This window comes from Quercus lobata, chromosome 12 (assembly GCF_001633185.2).
Source record: "Quercus lobata isolate SW786 chromosome 12, ValleyOak3.0 Primary Assembly, whole genome shotgun sequence".
NCBI classification, from domain to species: domain Eukaryota; kingdom Viridiplantae; phylum Streptophyta; class Magnoliopsida; order Fagales; family Fagaceae; genus Quercus; species Quercus lobata.
Genome location: NC_044915.1, coordinates 41970634 through 41987641, shown reverse-complemented (window position 1 = coordinate 41987641; position 17008 = coordinate 41970634). Strand labels below are relative to the sequence as shown.

The 17008-nt window shown below is 35.4% G+C and overlaps 1 protein-coding gene across 1 annotated transcript; it reads right to left on the bottom strand.

Annotated features, from left to right (window-relative positions):
• Nucleotides 1–1751: 1751 nt before the first annotated feature.
• Nucleotides 1752–14649, bottom strand: LOC115970679. Its single transcript, XM_031090271.1, has 8 exons — nucleotides 13988–14649; nucleotides 13523–13672; nucleotides 12600–12953; nucleotides 7446–7499; nucleotides 6222–6335; nucleotides 5479–5751; nucleotides 3258–3610; nucleotides 1752–2422 (listed from the first exon to the last, which is right to left on the bottom strand). Exons 1-8 carry the CDS (start codon nucleotides 14499–14501, stop codon nucleotides 1811–1813), a joined length of 2424 nt encoding a protein of 807 aa, XP_030946131.1. The 5' UTR covers nucleotides 14502–14649; the 3' UTR covers nucleotides 1752–1810.
• Nucleotides 14650–17008: the final 2359 nt, after the last annotated feature.

Genomic DNA, 17008 nt, shown 5'->3' with positions numbered 1-17008 from the left:
AGAGAAGACAAGGGATGATGATAATTGTAAGGACTCAATTTGTAACGATCCCGAATTGGTTTATTGGGTTCGAACGTTTAAGGCCTAAACAATAAATTTGTAGAGAGTGGGCTAAAAGGCTAAGACTTGGTCACCGGACAGGGGTTAGTCATAGGGTCACCGGACAGGGGTTAGTCATAGTGTTCATGGTGGATGCATAGAGGTGAACTAAGTTTGTCCATTGAGCTTAATGTTCTTATTATTCCTTTCACTTTTTGGTTACCATTGTTTCCACCCCCTCTTTTGGCGCATGAATTCTTACATTTTATAGTCCTTCTTAGTTGATCCTGACCTTCCATCTGTCGATCAGGCAGGTAACTACTTAAGTGCCTGTCTCATCAGCTGCCTCCCCCCACTTTCTGTTAATTGCAATAACCGAAACCACACTGTTTAGGGGTCTTTTCCCATCAATGTGGTTAGGACGTTTGTTGGCGCATTCAATGCGGAGGTGACGTCTTTTCCTTGAACCATTCCCACACTGCACCCCAGTGCAAGTCCCATTCCACTCGCCTTTCTTCTGGGAGCGCTTTGGAGATTGCCTTTGATGACGTGTCGTTATTTCCTTTTAGTTCTCGGGATGTCGAGGATAGGGTCATCCTCGGTTGCATCTCTAGGCCATTTGGACTTTCGCTACTTGTCCTCGGCAACTACTCTCCTCGGTGCGGGCCTTGGGCCCTAATGGAAAGTGAGCCGGGACCACAAATTCTCTGGCCCCACAATAATCATAATTCGTCACAAGTTATGATTCTCTGTGTTTGTGGGAGCTTATTTTTAGGTCTATGTTGTTAAAAAAATGAGTTGGGTATAAATAAATGAGAGATGTAACGTCCACAACATTTTTACAACAAATCATAGATGATTAGTTGTTATTGATTCAAATTTGAACCAAACACTAAGATTATTTTTTTACCCCAACAATAACAACTAGTAATAACTTGTCACTTAAGATTTGTTGTAAAAATGTTGTGGACATATCATTTCTCTAAATAAATTATACTTAGAAAAAATTGAGAATTTATCTCTTGTAACAATTATATCAAGTCATCCATGTGAAAGACTGGTGGAACCAACATTGATTTTTTTAAAAAAAATAAATAAATAAAATTCACTTATTGTGTTATTACATAAATACTAATTACAATAGGAGATATAATTTTATCTCCTATTAGCTTCGAAGTAAAACCAATAAATATTTCTTTATCAATTCATCCCTAGGGTTAAATACTTCATTCAAGAATTATTTTTGTAAGGTACATCTTTTATAAGAGATGCTTTCTTGAAATGACGAGATTCTAAAAATATCAACATAAAAGAAATCATCCAAACAAGCAAAGCCTAGGGATGGTAATATGGCAGGACAAGATTGGATCAAGTGTGCCTGTCCTTGCCCCGTTCTTTTGAGATATAATTTAGAGCCACCATGTACTAGAAAATCAAGTAATATTGCTTATTTCTTTCTCCAAAAGAAAAGGTACTATTGCTTATTTGAATTATTGTAATATGTTTAATTAACAATAATGATGTAATCATAAATAATTAACGAAGAAAGTTAAAATTATTAGTAATTTTTAAAATTTTTTTATTAATACTTACAAACCGATATAACACTAAATATTAAATTTTTATTATTTTTTTCTTGTGTATCTAAAAATTAATACATGTTTGTAAAGCTCAAATAATAAAATTTGTAATATCTTTGAAACACTCTTAAACATCAAATTCCATAAAATGAAAAAAAAAAAAAATTATAATAATGAAATAAACTCACACATTAAAGAGGAATCACCTTGTAGCTACGTTGTGGCACCTTCAAGAAGGTAGCCCATATAAGATCAAAGTACAGTGGAAACTGGGCTACTGCAAAAAATGTTATCGGCAGGCAGGTCACTGCATACACTGGAAACGCTGCATATTTCAGTTTATCCTTTAGCACAAAGAAATGTCCCGCACAGAAGGCAATCAACATGGAAGCTATGGAAACGAACAGTGATGTCAAACCCAGCAGAAGTTTCTTTGGCAGGTCACTACCAAAATCCTTCTCTTGGTACCGAGATGTTAAGATGGAGAGGAACATGACCAAAGCCGTGACGGAGAAGCAGAGCGCAACGAGTGATGAGATGGCAAAGGCGTCGAATGCAGGCTGGTTTTCAAGTGTTGGAGTGCCAACATCCTGCTTAACGCCTCCGGGGACTGTGGTGGCGCTGGCGAAGGCCACAGTGGCTATGAGTGCAGCGACTACGGAGCAAGATTCAGAGGTGCTGGTTAGCCATTTGCTGCCATCTTTGACGAGATCCTTGTGGGTTTCGGTGAATATCTCTCTTGAGGTCTCGCCCTTGTTGTTGTAGCGTTGGAAGAAGTGGAAGGGCATGGACTCTCTGACAAACTAAAAATAACAAAAGGTTAAAAAAGAGTGATTATAGTACTAATTCTAGTATACAATTCTGTATCATTAATTACAATAAATCATTCAAAGATTTTTTTTAATTTATTATACTGACTTTGTTACAACTTTAGCATTTTATTATAAAAAATAAATGACTTTGTTACTCTTGGATACATTATTTGTGACAACGTTGGCTATAAATTTGGGTTACAACCAACAATAAAAAAATGATACTTGCTCAATTACTAGATCATATTTAAGTAATTGTACGTACACATTGCGCACATGCCAGCTAGTTTTACTTTATGAGTTTTACTTTTACAATCTAATGAGTCAACATTAAACTTAACAAATTAATGTTGAGTGGAATTGGATAAAAAGTTTAATTAGTTTGTAGGTAATTGCCAATTAATTGAACTACAAGAATGCTCTTTTTTTGTTTTTTTTGAAATTTTATAATTACAATGAGAAAATGAAGATTTGAATTTTGAATGTTTGTATTGAAAATATCAGTAGATGCCAACTAATTGAACAATAAGCTTAAGAGGCTCTTAGCAATTTGCCCTTATAACATGATAGATTACTGATTGTTTGAAAAACATAAGATATTAGAGAATAATAAATTTAATTATTTAACCATAATTCTAACATATATCTTCTAAGGTAATCTTACTTTTCGACTCATTAATTTACATTTTAGGATATTTTAACCCATTGATTTAATTAGGGTTGTGATACAACACATGAGTAGAAAAATAGAGACAAACGGAAAAATTGATATGGCAAATTAAACTAGAGAGCTCATGAGTTCACCAATTTTATTGAAGAATCATACCTCATGCCACTTGATTTCCCATTGCATTTGCAATGCTGCTCCAGGAATTAGCCAAGGCTTATGCTCTCCAAGCTTTGCCGCGAGATGCAAGGCACTATTACCTTCGTCATCCACTCTCCGAAACACGCTTTCTTTCATCATATTTTTTTGTAGCAGAAGCTGATAAACATGTGGTTGCCTGTTTTCCACCGCCAACAACACTATATTCTTCTTGTATTCATTCATGTCATGTATGGCAAAGGGCAAAAGTTCCAGGATCTTCTCCACAATTTCAGTGATACCATTCTTAGCTGCAATTAATACGGGAGTCTCCCTCTTTATTACCTTTACCTTTTCAGCGGGTTTCTCCTTCGCTGCAAATAACACAAGGGGCACTTAAGCAATGTTTGGTCTTTGTTTAAGCTGTTTGCAACATATATATATTGCTAAAGTGGCAATAGGTACGTGAAGCAAATAAATCTTTATTTTTTTTCCCCTAGTTGGGTAGCTTTCTATTATCGTCCGTCTAACTTTTTAGTTCATTTCAATAATTTGGTTAAAAATATTCTTAGTTTACATTGTATTGGTTAAAAATATTCTTAGTTTACATTGTATTATTAATGTAAGATTTATATTGTTTTTATATAAAGTAATGTGTAAGAATCTTATAGTTCAATTGATATTTTCTTGTATTTTCAACAAAAACACCTTTTATTGTAACTAGCAAATTTCAAAAAAAAAAAAAAAAAAAAAAAGGGGGATAGTTTTAAATTGAGAGGAGCAAAATAGTCAAATGACTCAATGAATTATTGAAATATTGCTAATTAAAAAAAATGAAGAGGAAAGCACGGAAAAGTTATGCTGTGTTTTTTTGGAGGCGAGCCTTAATGAGACCTAAATCACCCAGCCAAATAATATCTTTTGAAAGGATAAATACTGTTGCATACACTTCTACACACAATTAAAAAAGCAATTGAAATCATGACTTCAAGTCACGACTTCTAACTTTGAAATCGTGACTTTAATTCTTCAAGACATGAAGTCACAATTTAAATTGTGTGTAAAAGTGTGTGTACTAAGGTGTGCGTATTAAGGTGTGCCTATAAGCACTACCCCCTTTACAATATGTATTTGTTGGCTTTGACTTGTGGACCATTTCTTTTCAATAAGTCTAAAGGCCCAGGAAAATTTATAAATTTTTTTTACGAGTATTAAGGTGTCATGTTTGATAGATGTACAACAACAACAAAATTGATGTTAAGTGTCTCTTAGAATTGCTATTTTCTTATTTTCTCTTTCCTTAAGGGGAAAAAAATCTTATAAACTCCTACCCTCTTAAAACAAATTTTTTCCTAAATACCCCCTAGGATCTTTTGTTTTTGTTTTAGTGTTTAATGAATTCCCTCTATGAGTTTTGTAAGCTAATCAGAAAGTTCACAAGTATAAAGGATATATAGCGGATTATATATAGCTTGTTTTGTGTTATCGGCATCGCCAGTTTCTTTGTTTTTGTCTTCTTGGTTAGTTTTCAAAGTACCAGTATTTGGGAGAGCTATTGGCTTCTGATCCTCGAAGGAGGATTCACCTGCGAATTTGACGGCGTAGGGATGGAGCCAAGATTTAATGTTTTTTTTAAATTTGTTACTTGAAATTTTTGTTGTTGGGCTAAATTTTTTGGGCTTAAATATTTTATTTTATATTTTAGATCTATAATTTTTTATAGCCTTTCAAAGGAGGAAAATACTAGAGTTGTAAACTTTTTTTTATATTATAAATTACTAATGTAATGATTGGTTATTGGTAAATAAAAAAAATGATATAAATGATGGGTCTAGATGCAAACCAGTAAGAATTTGCTAACTTAATAGTTTGTAAAATTGTTGTAAAAAAGTTTGTGAATGTGGTATTACTTTTTAAAGAATTAATGATATAATTAAAACACACACAACCAATATGGGATAAACATCTCTATTTTTTTTTTAAGTAAACAGTAATACTTATTAAAACACATACGAAAATAGTAATATTAGTGTTTTAAACTGGGTTTATAATACATTACATAACCAAAGTACAACACTAATAAGATATAATTAAGGAGGGAAAAATGTAATTTTATTGAACAAAATTATTAAAATTAGTATATATATATATATATATATATATAAGTATTGAAAATAAAATACTATAGTATTTTTTATTAAAAAAATTAGGGAGGACATTGCCCTCCAAAGTCCAATAATACCTCCGTCCATGACGGTGCTGCCACTAACATGATAAGGCACTGTCTCTGTATCTGTTGGGGAAATTGTTGCAGGGTCCACAGGGACGGTGCTGCCACTAAGATGATAAGGCACTGTCGTCTCTCTATCTGTTGGGGGTATTGTTGCGCCCACTGGGTTCTCCCCAGTGTCATCATATTCATATGATGAACTATATTGAAGAAGTTCGTTCATGATCTGAACGGCCCATGTGTGCTTCTTTTTCTTCTCTTGTATATTTCTTATCCCAGTAGATCCTTATTAACATAATACAATTTATATTTTAAATTAGAGACCATGTGAATTATCTTGTATATGTACATAATGCATGAGTATGTCACTACCTTGTGTGTGCATGCACTTTTTATTTAGGAGAAAAAATATATATCTTATGAGATAGCTTTAGTGGGGAAAGAAAAATGTGATAACGTAGATACCATTTCATTTAATAATAAAATATTTGTAACATAATATTTTAAGAAAAATAATACTATAAACAAAAAAAGAGGGGGGGGGGGGGGGGGGGGGGGGGGGGAGCAGAGGTGACTGGTGAGGATATATAGTTATATAATGACTAAAAAATCTAGTGAAAAAAACTGTCGAAATGAGGATGGATTCAAGTGAAGACGTTTCTTCAATCAAAATTTGCCATTTTAGTAAGTTGTAAACAAGATTGTGAACAAAAACTGTGTTTATACTTCATAGCATTCCTCTATAATGACATTACCTAGTCCAAAAATGACCAGCATTGCCTTGGATGCGAACTTGACAAACTCAAAGCAGGTGCCATAATTAGCTGGAAACAGTTCATGCCCCAGTACTCCATTGGTAGCATTGAATCCTGAATGAGATAGATTATTGCGATGCTTAAATAACAAGGTTCAAGAGTTATAGTCTACACAATGCTTGGACCTCAGTGTTAAAGATTAAGTCAGGACAATATAGGACCTCATTGATTTAACAATTTGATCCGTCCCAAAAATTGGCTCACGGTAACATATTATTTAATTTATTTTTTCTCCACTGAATTAAAACTAGCCAGTATGACTGGTTTAACAATTACGAAACTCTCTTCTTCTTCTTTTTTGGGTGGAGAATTAAAAATCAGCATGCAAAGACAAGTTATTTGTTTCAGGAGCGAACGTCATATGTTAAAACTATCTTAAAAAAAAATTCTAATCCAATTTTCTTCTTTTTTTTCCTATTCTTTGCTACAAATATTTGCTTAGTTTTTTTTTTTTTTTTTTTTTTTTTTTTTTTTTTTTTCTTTTTTCTTTTTTGTATAAATTTGATAGTTATAATGAAAAATAAAAAATTTCAACTTTGGATATCTCTGTTGACAATACAAAAAGATGCCAGTTAATTTGTGTTAAAGATAAGAACCAGCTCATAGAGTTCAAGAGTTCAAATATTTGTGATAAATGATAACTAAATCTGTAGATTGTGATAAGATAAGAAGAGTTATTTGTATGTCAAACTTCACTGTATTTCAAACTCATTGTATCTCAAATACTTTGTATCTAATCATCTGTACATTTATATGTAAATGCAGAGCATTCACCGTATTATGGTTAGGCTGGAAAACAATTCAATTACTTGTGTTTATAATTTGCAAGACTTTTAACTTTTTAACAATATTTGCTTAGTTAGTACTACTTAGTAGTAGCACCAATAGTGGCATTAAAACTATAGCTGACAGACACACTAGTATTATATATGTCATTTTATCATTTATCGAAAGGGATATTGTGATAACCCTTACATTACACCATATATACCCTTTCCTGTGATATCCCAAAAATATTGATTATATTTGGGATTCTTCCGTAACTATTTTTTATTTTTCAGATCAACTTTGTACTTATTATTCTGAGATTAGACATATGTACGTGTAATACCTTTAAAAAATTTAATCTATAATATCTGAGGTGTCACACCTCAGCTTGATTACCTGCTTTAGCGCTAGGGTTCTCTTCATCTGTTGCCACTCCACTCTTTGTTTCTGCTGTAGATTTAACATTTGATATTTCATGATATTTGATAAGAAGAAGAAAAAAAGTTTGTTCACTAGCAGATGGCAAATAAGTCATAACTATAAGAATATGCAATAATTATGGCTTTGCGCTTAATTTGTGTATGTCAATCTTTTTATAAATGTGTAAATCCAAAGAGGAAATTAATTATCACAAAAAGCAAAGAAAGAAAGAGGACATTAGATGTTAGCTTTATAAATGCCTAATGCATAATGCATTTTGAGAGTTTTGAGATGCACTTGGGATTTACACTAATAACGTATCCACTCCTCTCATTTACTTTAATTTTACTTAATAGAAATAAATAAATACTACTACACAACGTGGGCACTGGGCATACATGTTCCTATAGATTTGTGTAGACACATATATAACTCAGACCATAATAGACAAACACTGGAACAATTCTAAGCAGATTTTTTTTTTTTTTTTTTTTAGTTTCCCACCGTGTTTCCTTAAGGCTTTCAACCAGAGACTAATCACTGTTCATGCCAGGTGGGCCCACGAAGGGGTAAAGCACTGGCTCAGTAAATTCTTTTCAAAGTGCAGGTAGCAGAACTTGAACTAGGGAGCACACCTAGTCGAACCCAGTACAAGCACTTTGAGACCAAGAGCCCAACCAACTTGGCCAACCCGTGGGTTAATTCTAAGCAGATTGTCCTTCCCTTTTCAGTTGTGATCACTAGGATCCTTTTGCACCTAGGAGTCGTTATTTAATCTGGTCTGAACCGTGTCCCCCTCCCTTTTGCTATTGGTTGTGGTACCCTTATCTTGAGTAGGTCTCAGCAGAAACGACCTCAAACTTGCTCTTCAACTTCTAAGCCAGACAATGATTTAGACGATACTGATTGCTACTGAAGATGCTGCTAAACCTGCTATTGCTGCTTAGGACAATGTGCCTGATCATTCCTCCTCTCGTGCTACTCCATCTTTGAGCAATGTGATGGACTATTATTTATAGTAGCTCCTGGCCACCCAGATCGAGTACCCTTCTTATCATTATCAGTTGACTCGTTTGGAGAGCCGATTTCCTCCGCTTGCTGATTCTTGTGTACCCTTTGTCTTTCATGACAAGAAGGGAGTGTTTTGAAGTATATGTCAGAGTGAGTGATGTACTTGTTAGGGGGACTGTATATATTTCTTTTTTGATTGTTTTCCGCGGGGGGGGGGGGGGGGGGCGGGAGCGCTGATATACAAGGGGAGTTGTTATTTATTGCCTAATATTTATTCGTTTTAGTTTATGTACAATCGGTTTTGTAACCATTCACTTTGATACCAAACTATGTTGAATGCTTGTGTGTTTTATTAATATCCATTTTATTTTTCACATATGTTGGTGTTTATAGAATAATCATCTTGATATAGAATACAAGTTATAGAGCCAGAGCCATTGTTGCACACCTGTGAGCTTAGAGCATTAGTATTGGTTGTGCTAAAAAGTCATATTGGTATTTTTAGTAACTCACATACTAAAAACCATGCTGTAATGGTGGTGATATAGGTAAAATTTTTACCTCTACATCTATCGTTTTGCCCTGTAGCTCAAGCTAAAAAAAATAATATATTTTATTTGACTTCTTTCCCTTCTCATTAAAATATTCTCCTTCTCTATCATTTCTTTTTTCTTTTCCTTTGACTTAAAGTCTCAACACTCTCTTCTTCTCCTCTAACTAGAGTGGTGGGTTAGATCGACAAGCATAATGAGATCGGTAAGTGTAGTGAGATCGGCGTGGTGAGGTGATGGCATGGTGGGTCGGTCGGTTAAGATCGCCGTGGGCTAAGTCGGCATGGTAGGTCGGTGGGTTAAGATCGGCGATGGCATGGTCAGTTTTGTGGGTGTGGTCTGATTGGGTTGTGGCTTGTGGGTTGGTGGGTTTCGTGGATGTGGGTTGGTGGGTTATGGCATGTAGGTTGATGGATTATGGGTTGTGGCCGGTTGTTGATCCATGGGTTGCTGTGATGTGTTGGTGTGATGTGTCATGGGTGTGGTTGTAGGGTTATAGCGTGGGTGTGGTTGGTGGGTCACAGTGTGGGTTGTGGTGGTTGGGTTGGTGGGTCACAACTTGGGTTGTGGGTTTGCTTGCTCTGAATTAGAGAAGAGAGAGACGAAGAGGAAGAGAGAGAAAGAGATGATGAACAATAAAAAAATATATTTAAATGAAATAGCTAAAAAAATAGATTCATTGATATCGGGTGTATTGTGAAATAGTAAGTTAAAATAGATAAAGTGGGTTTTTTATGGTACTAAAAAGCTAAAAATTTACCTCCACTAATGTTGATGCTCTTAAAAAGAGAATATTCAACACGGTGTTATTGCCTATTAGAGCATTCGCATCCCATATATTCGTACTATTCTATTTTACTATCTTAAAAGGTCTCTTTATCAATTATACAATACCATTTTACAATACACTTAGCATCCCAACTTTTATTTTACCATACTACACATTAAAATAATATAAAAAAATTTCTCACTTCTCTTTGAGATCTCTATTTCTCTTACTCTCTCAACCACCCACCACCACCACCGTCCAGCTTCTTAGTCACACCACCCACCTCCGTTGAGCAAAATCCATAGCAAAATCCAGCCAAAAAATCAAAATTCAAAATCCAGCCAAAATCCATAGCAAAATCGAAATCCAAAATCCAAAATCAAAATCAAAACCAAAAACCCACCACTGCCAGAACCCACACTGTTGCTACCGCCACTATACCACCTGACCCACGCCTACATCAGTCATAAACCCACCACCGCAAGAAACCCATGCCGTCGCCGTCGCTACACAACCTGACCCACGCCTACATTAGTCACAAACCCACTTGCCGATCTCCACCTGACCCACGCCCACTTACTGATCTCCATCGGTAGAAACCACAAAAAATACCCAAAAAACGATTCACCTAAAGATTATCACGCCAATGAGAATAAAAATGAGAGAGGGTAGATGAGAAAATGATGAAGAAAGGGAGAGTTGAGAAAGATAGAGAGCATCTCAACCTAGCCCCTAGAACCATTCGCGCTACTGACGCTTTGAAGCGTAGCCCCTAGTGGAACTTTATGTTAGGGCATTGCAACGGGCTACTGGAAGTGGTGGAGGGACTTTCTCGATCCACCGCCTGTGCCAACGCACAAGCCCTTCTCACAGACGGCGTCAATTGTAAGGACTCAATTAGTAACGACTCCAAGATGGTATTGGGTTCGTACGTTAAAGGCCCAAACAATATAATTTGTAGAGCGTGGGCTTGAAAGGCTAGGCCTTGGTCACTGAACGGTGGTTAGTCATGGTACTCATACAGAAATAAACCATGTTCGCTCGAGAAGTCTTTCTTCTCGGCATGGCCTGGGAGGCTCTGGTTTTTAGCCTTTTTTCCCAGCCTTCTCTTTTTGGATTGCTTACTTCTCTTTTTATATTACCCTTTACTCTTCCTCCAACGTCCACGTGTAGGTTCAGCTTTCCAGGGCTAATACTTGTCCCATCAGCCCATACCCAAAATGGTTGGGGGTGGTTGTAAAAGCTGAAAATCATTGCTCTGTCTGGCGCAGAGTATTTAATTGCAGTAATGGCAGCCTTTCCTTTATCCTTTGTCGCCATATTGTCCAAGGGTCCTTTCTCCATCAATGTGGATGTGTTCGGTTTTTCCCAAAACTGTTCCTATACCGTTCTTGCCCTTTCTTTTGGGAGTGCCTTGGGGATGCCGAGGATAGAATCATCCTCGGCTATGTCTCAACGCTATTTGGACTTTCATTGTATGTCCTCGGCTATATCCCTCCTCGGCTCGGGTCTTAGGCTCTAATATAAAGTGGGCCAGGGTCACAAATTCTCTGGCCCCACAATTATAGTAGTATTTTTAAATTATGATTTCTAATTCTTTTCCTTTCTTTCATCCATAGGTTTCCTTTTTCTTTTTCTTTTTTTTCTTTTTTTTTTCCTCTTGCATTTTGTCCACCACACACGTATACCCATAGGATTCCATCATTTCTTTTTTTTTTTTTTTCCTTTGCATTCCACTTGTTTCCAGAGCCTTCCTTTCTCCTTATTTCTCCAGCTCTCTCATTCTCTCTCTCTCTTTTTTTTTTTTTTTCTTTTTTCTTTTTCTACTTGATTCCATAAATTCTCTAGCTCTCTCTGTGATACTTGATTCCATAATCTTGCTTGCCTTTTGGTGTCATTATCTTCAAAGTTCAAACACACACAGACACGCATGGAGAGAGGAGAAATCGTCTTTGCTCCACCACACCGCCACCACTGCTCCTCCTCACTGCGGAGTGCATGCAACCAGGGGTCATATCGACTTTTTTTTTTTTTTCTTGATCATTTTTGTTCTATTTTTTTTTTTTTTTTTTTTCTGTTCTTGATTTGCTGTTGTTGTTGTTTTGATTTTAGATTTGTTGTTTAAATTATATCAGTTTTATGAGAGTAAATTTTTTTTTTGCTTTATTGTTGTGGTTTGATTAATTTTAAGATTATGTTTTTGAGTTTGTATTTTGATTATGCTTGAGATGAGAGGCGTGAGAGTGAGCTTCAGGGCAAAGGGAGAGCAGAGAGATGAGATGAGATGCATGAGAGTGAGCTTCAGGCGTGAGAACTGAGGACTTTTATCAAGGGTAATTTGGTAATTGAAGGAAGAGCCAACGGATAGTTACAAACGCGCATTGGACTTTTTGTTTTATGGACCTCCTCAGCTCCATAAGGTTTGTGCGTTCTCAGCGCGTTATCAACCTTGGCCCAGAACGCAACTTTTTCCAAAAAGTTGTGTTTTGGGCCGAACCAAATGCACAAGTTGCTCCAACTTTTTGCAAAATGTGCTTTTTGGGCTCAAAACGCCCAAAGAAACGGGCAATAATTCACAAAGAAGAAGAAGATGAAAGAAAGAAAGGAAGACAAGTCCTATGGATTGATAATAAATAATTAACAATAAAACACAAACAAAATAAAATGATCAATTCATATAATATATGATTCCATTCTGTCAGTATGATGTTTATAATTATGATATATTTTACTAGCAGCTAACACACACACACACACACACAAAAAGAAAAAAAGAAAAAGAAAGATTCAGTCACCTACCAACTGAAACTGCATCCCAAAAAAATTGCAATAAGTCGAGGCATGTTCTGTAGTTCTCTGGATAATCCTGTTTCTTTTGGTCATCGAGACCGTTTCCAGGTCCCGTTGACGGGTGATCAGATGGTTTCGTCTCAAGATCATCATAAATAATGATATCTTGAAAATTCAGATCACTTTGGTCATTGAGATCATCATAAATAATGATATCTTGAAAATTCAGATCACTTTGGTCATTGAGACTGTTATTTGGTCCTGTTGGCGTCTCGGGCTCTTTGACAGATGCATCTTTCAAATTCTGATTGTTTTTTGGCAGGTGATCAGATGATTCATGCTTGAGCTCATCAACAAAGATACCTTCCAAAAATAAGAAAAATAAAATAAAATCCATATTTTAAAATAAAACTATTTTAGGCCATGATTCTTAAATCTAAAATCCATATTTTTATGATTCTTAATTAAATCTAGAATATACGTATTTAATACCAAGTCACACATACCGTGATAACTGATTTTTGCCGATTACGAGATACAAGACATACAACAATATATGTAAAACAGTATTGTAAATTATTAGGGAAATATTTCATTTCAAAACCTATAATTTAGGAGATTAAATTTTATAAGGATGTGGTATAAAACTTAAGTTTTATCTCTCCAATCTTAACATATCACATCATCATATTATATATTAAAGAATATGCATGGCCACACTTAATCAATTCTAATACGTAATTGAAAATTCAACTTAAATGTGAGTTTATTAAGATGATTAGATATATTGAGTTTTAAGTAAAAATTTGATGTGACAATTTTTTATTAAATGATGTAAAATATAGATTTTACACCCCAATCCACCAAATTCAAACTCTATTTTAAATCTATAACATGATTCTGTTCATGATTGCTCATTTAGTGATACTTACAGTAATAAATCATTTTATACCATCCTCCAAGGTGGCTACCACTTCTGAAGGCGGAAGGCTTGCTCGCTAGCAAATGAAGAGGGGTCCATCCTTTCTCATTGAAAGAGTTAACTAGTTTTTCATACAAGTGAATTATTCTAAATGCCAATTCTGTCCAAAAAAAGAAAGAAGCAACATTTGAAACATGTCTTAGTAGTTAGTACTAAAATAGAAAGAAGATAAATGTACTCCATATCAGTAAGCCCAAATTCTCTAAAATAACAAGTATCTGCCTACACTATTTTGAATGAAAATCGATTTTAATCATGTTTTACTTTATGCTCTCCTAATTATAAGATAGCTCATATTTGTTTTTCCTTCCTTATAAAATAATTAAAATTTAAAACGAAAACAAATCATAGAAAGTTATTAGTTATGATTAGAAATTATTAAAGAAAGATATATTTAAACAGTTAAAATACTCACCAAAATAATCACCAGCGATGGCGCAATGAAGAATAGTGTCACCATCCTTCCTCCTTGAATATTCATAGCCATTTTCGGTACCACAGATCTGGTGAAGACGAAGAAAGGCGTCTTTTTTACCAGAGAGCGCTGCCAAGAAAAAAGGAGTCTCATTGTCATCATTACGAGCACCCACCAATGATGGATCAACTCTTGCAATGCACTCACACATAGCCACATTCCCCATTGATGCAGCAATATGGAGAGGGGTACTCCCTTGTTCGTTTTTAATTGTCAGAACATCTTTTCTATCTGGTTGAGCGGGGATACATCCCACAAGTTTTCTGACTTCCTCTTCTTTGCCATCGGAGACAGCAATGTGTAATGCTGTGTCCCCTGAACTTGTGAGCTTGGCCTTGTGGAGCTTTTTATTTTCACTATATATATTAACCACGTCTTCCCATTGGCCTCTCATGGCCATTTTGAACAAATCTTTCTTGATTTTCTCATCCGTTTGGGCTATGGTGGAAGTCATTTTCGCTAACAGGAAGAAGGAGGACAGGAAACGAGTCGAGTTAGATGAGTAGGAGATGGTAAAACTAACTGGGACTTGTGTTTTGATTTTATACTAGAGATCGACCGAGTCCTGTGCTAGTGCTACAAAGAAACATACACAAACAGTACTTCAAGGAAAGCTTCTTCCACATGCTGTTGTGTTTACTAGCATATCTGTAGCTTGTAGACTAAGAGTCTAAGACTACCTCTTCTAGAAGTTCGTCATTAGTATTCAAAAAAAGAACTAGGAAAAAAAAAAAAACATTTTTGCCGCCTGACAATCAGAATGACAGAAACTAATAGAAACAGGAAAAAAAAAAAATCAACAACAGTAGGTACAATTAATTGTCCAACATTATTTTGGCTTTTGAAAAACATAGTGACAGACTGACAGTGAACATAGTTTGGGAGAATTTCTACCAAATAAGTTTATGAAATATAACCTCGAATCGAATCAAAGGTCAAGTTAAAAAGAGAGACTAAGAGTGCGTTTGGATTGGGCGTTTTCTGCCCAATCCTGCGTTTGCGTTTTTTTTTTTTTTTTTCACGCGTTTTGGGGCGTTTTGGGTGTTGCGGCTACTGTTCATGCACTGTTCAATGAACAGTAGCCGCAAACTTTGACTTTTCAAATTTTTTTGGACCAATCACAGCACATCGTGTACTGTTCACGGACCCACAAATTTCACTTTTCAGCAACTTTTTCATTAAAAATGGGTCCCACGATACTATTCACACATTTAAAAATTATTTCGCTACAGTGTTTTTCAGTTTTCAGTTTCAGTTTTCAGTTTTCAGCTGTATTCAAACGGACCCTAAATTCTCAAAAAGAAAAAGAAAAAAAAAAAAAGGATAGACTAGACTTGGACCTAAAGCAAATTATATTCCAAATGATGTTGATTCACCCCATGTTTTTCATCAGAATCCAAGCTTTTCCTTTTAAACAAAATTATTTCTTATCTCGCTCTAAAAAAAAGATGTTTAGTAGGTCTGTGGGGTCTTTCTTTTTTATATTTTATTTTTATTTTTTAGAAAGCTCTTGATGGAAGTGTAAGATCGTATTCTTTTTTGCCGAGAGAAAAATGGATAGAAATGGGGCGTCTTTCATTTGAGCGTAATTATAGTGATACTTTCGTTGGGCCTGAGCCTGCGAGAGCAGATGATCTGAATGAGCCATAGCTATGCACCCAGCCTTATTGAGGACGCTAGTAAGAGCATAGAGTAATTTTTCAAGTGCTTTCCATTGCGGAGTTCGAACCTAAGACCTAATAAACCTCTTAAACCCTTAGGATCAAGTCCATAACCACTAGACCGACCACCACCAATGGTGAAGTGTAAGATTGTATTCTTTAATTACACAAAAAGCACACAATTAATATTCATCGTATAGTAATTAAATCAAACATGGCTCATGATTCCTTCCATATATTGAAAATTATTCACTTTCTGGGATTTGAATTAATCAATACTATTGATTTGTGTAAGGTTGAATTTAATCAACCATGTGTTGGTTTTATTCCATGACAAATTTAAAAACTCTGTATTTAGGTGGAAATCATATAAGGGTAGTGTGTGAGAGAGTATGAAGAAACTCTTCGCATTCCATGCTCACACCAGTATAAATATCCCTCAATCCCACAAAATATGTGCGGCCATTCAGAAAGAAAAACCCTAAGAGAGGTTTCTTCAAAACACCCACCCAATTAGAGAGAGCTACTCATTTTTAGAGAGAAATTTTTGTAGTCTCTTCTCATTCCCTCTCTCATTGTCATACCTATTGAAAGAAGATTTCTATCCAAACACTACCCACACCCATTTAGAGTGTTGAGTGTTTTTGGAGCTTTGGGAAGCATTGGAAGATGCCAAGGATGGCAGATGCTATGGATAATAGCGGAATTCGGTAAGCTAAAAAAGAAAAAGGTTCGGCGCAACCTCGGTGGAGCAAGAAGCTTGGAGGGGTTAGGTACATCAGGTAGATTTGGCTTGGAGGGTCTATTGCTGTTCATGTATCCCAACTACATTTTCTAGTGGATTATTGACCGTTTGGAAGGCGGCGCAGAGGTTTTATGCCGAGAGTTTCGGTTTCCTCTTCGATAACACATCGTGTGTTGTCCTTGTGTTTGCATCTTCCTTCCCTTAATCTTTTCCTTTTATTTTCTGCTGTGGATGTGATTTTAATTGGCTTAAATTGTTTACCAATTCTGTTTATAGCTCGTGTTCATTTTCCGCACACTAGTTGTTTAACATAAAGCTTGAATTGGTTATTTTGTAATTGGGGGTTTAAACGTTCAAGGGTGTTTTATATACTATTTGAACTTTCAATTGTAATTCAAACTCAATGTGTAGTGAATGAAGGGAATACACATAAAATTTTTAGATCTATGAGATGTAAAAATAGAGAAAATAATATGCGCTAAAGAAAAAAATTATACAATATAATATTTACGTGGTTTAGCAATTTACCTACATTCACGGAGTTGTGATTATACT

Coding starts and splice junctions, on each gene's coding strand:
- LOC115970679 (XM_031090271.1), bottom strand. CDS start 14,501: ATGACTTCCACCATAGCCCAAACGGATGAGAAAATCAAGAAAGATTTG. Junction 12,954..13,522: donor GTATAAAATGATTTATTACT/GTAAGTATCACT, acceptor TATTTTTGGAAG/GTATCTTTGTTGATGAGCTC. Junction 7,500..12,599: donor TTGGGATGCAGTTTCAGTTG/GTAGGTGACTGA, acceptor TTAAATCTACAG/CAGAAACAAAGAGTGGAGTG.